The sequence below is a fragment of the Solanum tuberosum genome, unplaced genomic scaffold, assembly GCF_000226075.1.
Source record: "Solanum tuberosum cultivar DM 1-3 516 R44 unplaced genomic scaffold, SolTub_3.0 scf00246, whole genome shotgun sequence".
NCBI classification, from domain to species: domain Eukaryota; kingdom Viridiplantae; phylum Streptophyta; class Magnoliopsida; order Solanales; family Solanaceae; genus Solanum; species Solanum tuberosum.
The window spans coordinates 305,179-312,306 of NW_006239169.1; the positions used below are offsets into that span (position 1 = coordinate 305,179).

The following is a 7,128-nucleotide window of genomic DNA, read 5'->3' on the forward strand; positions in this document are numbered from 1 at the left end:
TGTTGATATGACATCGATTTTGACTGTATTGACTTCATATCTTTCATGGTTGGATTTATTCTTACCTATAATGTTCTCAAGATAGTATTTGGTGTCATCCATGTTGAGTCGCTAGCTTTTAATTTATTTTCTTACCATGTGTCTGCTTCCTTTCCTGATTCACCCACATATCTAGTTCTTCTTTAAATTATCTTTCTCCCCATACAATTATATAAGGTTCGCACTCATTGGCAGAATACACTAACACGCTACCACACTTCATATTTCTATGTACATTTTATTTAGTTTTGATATTCAAAAATACGATCTATTTCAATTGAACACTTGAACATAAAATGAAATATTTATATAAGATAATTTCAGCATGAGCATGTTTATGTTATAAATTTTACATAGATAATCACATAAAAATGTATTTTTTTTGTGAGAGATATATGTCATATTCTTACTTATATGCATCAAGTCAATTGAAATTGACTTGAAGCTCTATAACTTATCGAGTCTAATACATATAATTAAAGAATGTGAAATCCGCTAACTTAAATGAGTAGCTCTTAGCATATTTTAAGTAATTAATCCATCGATATAATAAGCGTTTGAATACACGAACCTTTTTCAATTTGCATAATAGATACACTTTATCATATTAGTTATAATTGGAGTGTTTATGGGTAAAACGTATCCGTACCGAGTGTTTACACCAAGTCAATACATGCAGGTCATGTGTTTAAATTTATAATTTATTTTACTTAATCATAATTAATTGACATTGTTTTACTTCATTAAATCACGTAATAATAGAAATTGCATTGACTTGATGTAAACATACGGTGCAAATAAGTTTTTTTCCCTGTTATTATGCACGTCTAATGCTATTTAAGTTTAAAATTTGGTTAATACGGTAACTTTGACAATTACATGCAAATTAACGTGTCGCCAACGACTGATTTTTAAATTATTATCTTTTTCTTCCTGCTACATCTTTTAAAATATTATAAAATTTAAATTGAACAATTAAAAATGAAACAGAAACGCCGTTATATCAATCGAAACAAAGAATAGGTGAACTCTGGCGATTAGTTTTGAAGTAAAATGGAAATTGAAGGAACTGATGGGTCCAAAATCCTGCTGAAACCCGGTTCAACCCGAGAGTTCGGTAGAGGGTTGGGGTTCACCTCCGACGACCGAACCGTTTCTCGCCGGCAAATCTCGTTCCAAATCCGTAACTCTCCAGACCAGGAAGATGAAACTATGGTTAATTTTGAAGTTGTTGGAAGGAACCCAATTTGGGTATACATCAATCGGGACGGTGAAGTTCGAACTTTTAGGAAGTCTGAAAGAGGTGAAATGGAGAATGGTGACATGTTCTGTGTTTCGGCTAACAAATCCATCTGGTTCACCTTGAAAAGAATCGATAAGAGGGATGCCAAGAAAGAGTTGGAAATGGAGACCCAGTTGGCTGAAAGCCTAAAGAGTAGTTTATGCCCTGTAGGGATTGAATTAGACCTCGAGAATGTTGATATTTCGGGCATTGACCCTGTTCAAGGTTTGATTTTTCCCCCTATTTGTTTCTTTGCATCTGCTATTCCGATGCTCAATTGATTTTCCAGTTGCTTCACTTTTACGGTGAATTGAAAATGTTTAATCAATTCAATTAAGTAGTATCAATCCCAAACTAGCTGACTTTGTTATATGAATCATCTGCCTCCATTTGGTCTTTTAATTTAGTCAGAGGATTCAATGTAATTTGATTGTCTGACAGTTCAATTTTTAGCGCTTTCGTAATGTTTGGCCATAGATTTTGTAGTTTAAACTTGAAAATTTGAGTTGTTGAAGTTGTGATTTCTGGAACTTAAAAGTTGTGTTTGACATGCATTTTACTTGGAAGATTTTTGAAGTATTGTGCGTAAAAGTGAAATTTCTCTCAAAAACCGCCCTGGCTCATACCACTTTTTGAGAAATTGAACGTATTTGAAGATCTCATTTTGAGAAATTTCGGGACCAAACAGATTTTTGAAGATAAATTTTCAAAATTTGATCCAAATCTATGGCCAAACGCGAGATGTAGGAGTTGGAAATGGAGACCAGGTTGCTGCAAGTCTTCAGATAGTGGATGTCCATTAGGGATCGAATTAGAGTTCAACTATCTCCTTATTTCTAGGTTGACTCTGTTTAGACTTTGCCTTGTATGAAGCATCTGCATTTTTCTGCTCTTTTGATAGACTGTATTTACATTGTCCTTTTTTATGTAAGTTGAATTATTTTGTTATTGATTTAAGCTCGATATGACTCCTTGATTGTTTGAGATGAGTCTCCTGCTAATAAAACTGGTCTTTTACTAATCGCAGAGTTTGGTTTTCTGGTGATGGGACATGAATTCGATGGTTATCCTAAGAGAATGATTCGAGAGATAAAGAACTGGAATTGGTTTATTGAGGATGAAGGAGCAGAGAGTGATACCGATGAGGATTCTGATAGAAAAGGCAGAAAGGGCTCTAGGAGAAAACGGAAGAAAAAAGGCGAGGGAGATGATGATGAGTGGACTGGGGAAAGTGAAGATGAGAAGGAACTGCCCACGATATCTAAGAAACTTCAGGGATCTAAATACATTACAAGGTCCAAGGACAAGTCTACTGCAAAAAGGAATAAGCCTTCTACACAGCAAAAAACTATACCCTCTGAAGAAGAATACGAGGAAGATGATGAAGAAGAAGATGAGGAGGATGAAATGCTGGGGGGTTTCATTGTAGACGATGTAGAAGAAGAGGCAGAAGTTGGTGACGAAGAAGAAGAGGAGGAATTTGATCCCGATGAAGATGATGAAGTGTTAGAAGATTGATGTTCCTCCAAAAACCGCGTTAGATGGTTTTTGCTAGCTAGTTTTATGTAATCTGCCTTTGTGAATTGTGATTGCCTTTTTGGAGTGTCAATCATTTGTCAATCCTGTATTCTACTTGTAGTTCTACATTTTCCTGTTACTGTATATGATAATGTTGGTCTTGACGTATAATTTTATTAGTACTAGTTCTTTGTACTGAACTAGCTGATTTTGCTACCCACACTTTTTTGTATTTTGTATTGATAAGATCTACGTACGCTCTACTCGCTCTCGACCTCACTAATGGAATTTCGCTGGGTAGTTTGTTGTTGTACTCTTTTGTGTCTTTTGTTGTGTTCTCTCTCAGAAACTTGTGTATACGACTAAAATTCAAACCTTATTGGTAGATGAACTGTCATTGAATATTTCTTTAGATCTTTGTTGAATGGGATAAATTGAAATCACTCTGTTGATTAAGTGACTCGTAATAGTGAAAGCTTTTCATGAAATATTTTCTTTTAGACATTTTTAAACTTAAATATGTTTTGAAACATATTAACTTAATCACATAACAATGTTACTTCATTTAGTTATACACATCAACTTAAATTGAAACATGATCAATTTATTGAGGCTAATTTAGTGCACAATCAATGAGTAATTTCCCTAGATAGTCACCCATGTTTGGGAAATTACCTACAAATATCATTTATGTTTGTTATAGGACCATAATATCACCCAACTTGATCTTCTTTCCTCAAAATATACTTCACACAAAAAAAATATTATCTCTCTCCTAATAGGATGCCATGTCACATTATTCTTTTTTTATTATTAACATTTTTTTTTAAAATATTAGACAACCCATATTAGACAACCGAGTAAAAAAAAAATTACATAGCCAAAATTTTCTACCCTAGTTATAGGGGATTTGGCGGCAAATCCAAATATGAGCTCTTCCAATTCTTCAAGAAAATATGTGGCTTCCTCTGTTTCTTCAAGAAATAAACTAATGAATTTGCATAAGGAACTGTCTCCTGAGCCGCTGTATACCTTTGATGTCGACCAAAGAAATGACCACGAGGTAAAATTCAAGTTTTCTTCTGATTCTTTTATCTTTGAAGTGTAAATTGTGAAATAATTTGAATACCTAACATGGTATTGGAGTAATCTTCTTAAAATTTAGGAGTTATTTGCTTGCTTGTTTTTGAATCGGATATTTCTATTGTTTGAATCTGCCTAAGCTTTGAACAGATGTTTATAGTTTGTGTAAAAATAATTTTTTTATCATGAACAAGAAACCTTTGATTTTTTACAAGCAATAGATGTTTATAGTTTTTGTAAAAATCAATGTTCCTAATATCTAGTTTATCTCTAAATATCCAACTCCAGAAGTGGATTAGTACTATGTTTTGGTTTTACAAAATGTTTGTAGGCTCCTAATACTAAGTACTTTAGTTACGTTGTGGAATGCCTACATTAGGAATTGAATTGTTTGTGCCCCTGCTATGTAGTTCTTGTCTTTCTAGCTATAAGCTCAATGCAAATCAAGTTTATTTGTTTTATTGAAACTATTGTATTTTGATAAAGAAGAACGAGTCTAATCTGTGGACTGTGGCTTCAAAAGATTTGAAGGTATAGAGCAAAGGAATTTTACACAATAGTTATTTATGAAGATTAGTGCAACAGGACATGGCCTTAAGTACATACATATGCATATATCAGCAATCCCTCAATATAGTGACATGTTGCTTGGACTCTTCAACAATATCAATGAGTGTGTGTCGGATTCTCCAAAATAGTGTATTTATTGGGAATCCGACACGAGTGCGGCATCGAAAGTGAAAATTCCACGCAACTTAGCTGGTGTTCACTCAAGAAATGATTCAAAACAAATTTCAACTATCAGTGACTAACATATATAGATAAAATTCTTTTAGCAGTAGAAAATCAAAACAGAATGCTTGAATACTATTGAAGCTTTTCTAGTGCAATATTAGTGTTGTTTTGATAACTTTCTGCTGCTAATTTTGGTGCGATTCTAATGCCCTTTAGAGTGAGTAAATTTATGCATATTAAAGAAAACACTTAGTGTTACTTCTAAATGAACACTGTAGTATTTTTCTTTCATTCATCTGGACACAAGGAAACGTTTTGCTTCTCAACATCATTTGCTTATTGTAGGAGTATCCAGATGCAACAGCATTGCAATTTGAATCTTTTTTGAGTCGTATTAACAGTAAAAATATAAATGTGAATATTGGAGAAGAGACTGATAATGTTAAGGATACTATCGATGAGGAAGATTTTCATGATTCAGATTATAATATTTCTGGTGAAGATGATGACTTTCAGGAGGTTATAGTTGTAAACAAAAATGTGAAAGGGAGGGGACGACCAAAAATTGCACCAGGCTCTATCAATGTACCATCTAGTTCTGCGATTGTAGTACCACCACAGGTTGTTGATGCCGAATCTGATTATGTAGATTCAAATGAAATGTTGGAGGAGGTTGAGTCTGAAAAAGAAGAAGATAAGCTTCAGGAAAAAGTTACCTATGTGGAGTATAATGAAGAGAAACACAAAGACGAGCCAATATTAGAGCTAGGGATGACGTTTGGAAATTTTACAGAATTTAAACAAGCTTGCATGGAGTGGGGTATTAAAAATAGAAGAAAGCTAAAGTTTTATCCCAATGATACAGAGAGGGTGGTGTGTATTTGCAAGCGAAAAGACTGTCCATTTAGAATTTATGCTAGCAAGTTAAGTCAAGATGATCCTACTGTGTAGATCAAGTCTATCAATTTGACTCATAAGGGTGGCATAGTGTTTGATAATCCCCACATGACACCAAAATATATAGCTAGAAGGTATTTTGAAATTTTTAAAGTTGATCCAATTTGGAGTATAAATGGAATCATAGCTACCGTAAGAAAGGACCTCAATTATACAATATCATATAAGAAGGCATGGAGAGCCAAAGATCAAGCTCTCAAATGGGTGGTTGGAGATGAGAGCCTTCAATATGGTAAGCTTTTATCATATAGAGCAGAGTTATTGAATTCTAATCCTCGATCAACTGTTGTGATTTGGAGAAATGAAGAAAAGTTTCAGGGATTTTATGTGTGTTTTGGTGCACTGAAAGAAGCATTTAAATCAGGGTGTAGGCCCTTCATTAGCCTAGATGGATGTTGGCTAAAAGGAAACTTTGGAGGAAATTTATTGTCGGCAGTTGCTATAGACCCTAATGATTGTATTTTTCATGTTGCCTATGCTGTCATAGCTCAAAATGAAAGTAAAGAAACTTGGAGTTGGTTCTTGGAGATTCTCAGTGAGGATCTAGAAATAAGAAACAGTCATCACATAGCGTTTATGTCGAATAGACAAAAGGTATATCATTTTACAGTTAATATATTTTTATTTAATTTACTTTGGCATTGTCAATTAACTATTTTAAATAATTATGCGCAGGGCTTAATTGGAGCAGTTAAGGACTTGTTTCCTTTTGCTGAACACAGAAGTTGTGTTAGGCATATGTACCAAAATTTCAGAGGAAAACACAAAGGCAAAGCTTTGAAAGATTTGGTGTGGAGTGTAGCAATTGTCAGTAATGAAATAACATTCAAGAAATGTATGGAAAAAATTGAGCAAGAAGATAGAGAGGCAAGAAATTGGTTCAACCATCCAGAAAGACCATTTCAAAGTTGGACTAGAGCCTTATTTAAAACAAATATTAGATGTGATATGTTGCTCAACAATTTGTGTGAAAGCTTCAACAAGTAAGTTCAAAAAAAAATTATTTTTCTATCAATAGTTATTTATAGGGAAAATGCATAAGTACCCCCCCAGCCTATGCCCGAAATCCCAGAGACACACCTAACCTTTACTAAGGTCCTATTACCCCCCCGAACTTATTTTTTTATTAATTTTTTACCACTTTTTGGCCTACGTGGCTGAGTCCGTGACTGCACCTATGTTAGGCGCGTGGGTGCAATTTTTAGACAACACTGACCAATAAAAATTGGCCACGTGTTAAAATAAACTTTATTGTTGTTTATTGTTCTTCATCTTTAACTAAGTTTTCTTCTTCTTTATTGTTCTTCATCTTTAGAAAAAAAAACCTCCATTATCATTATCATTCAAGTTAAATTTCTTCTTGCTTCGAAAAGGTAAAGTAAAATTTTAATATATTCTTTATATTTACACCTTTTTATTTCGATTGTTAGTTCTGATTTTAAATTTCTTTCACAATTTTTATGTATAAATGTTAGGGTTATGACAAAATCCGAGTTGAATAAGTTGTGTATGGA

The 7,128-nt window shown here is 33.6% G+C and overlaps 2 protein-coding genes across 2 annotated transcripts in view; both read left to right on the forward strand.

The window, feature by feature from the left end:
* The first annotated feature begins 1,032 nt into the window (after nucleotides 1-1,032).
* On the forward strand, nucleotides 1,033-3,071 carry LOC102588277 (uncharacterized). Its single transcript, XM_006357322.2, has 2 exons — nucleotides 1,033-1,546; nucleotides 2,349-3,071. The coding sequence occupies exons 1-2, from the start codon at nucleotides 1,093-1,095 to the stop codon at nucleotides 2,837-2,839; spliced, it is 945 nt and encodes a 314-aa protein (XP_006357384.1). The 5' UTR covers nucleotides 1,033-1,092; the 3' UTR covers nucleotides 2,840-3,071.
* A 657-nt stretch (nucleotides 3,072-3,728) lies between these two features.
* Nucleotides 3,729-7,128, forward strand: part of LOC102588609 (uncharacterized) — a 10,467-nt gene continuing 7,067 nt past the window's right edge. Inside the window, exons 1-2 of the mRNA XM_006357323.2 lie at nucleotides 3,729-6,208; nucleotides 6,290-6,597. Of these exons, the coding sequence (XP_006357385.1) occupies nucleotides 5,663-6,208; nucleotides 6,290-6,597 (854 nt within the window). The 5' untranslated portion in view covers nucleotides 3,729-5,662. The remainder of the gene's footprint in view (nucleotides 6,209-6,289; nucleotides 6,598-7,128) is intronic.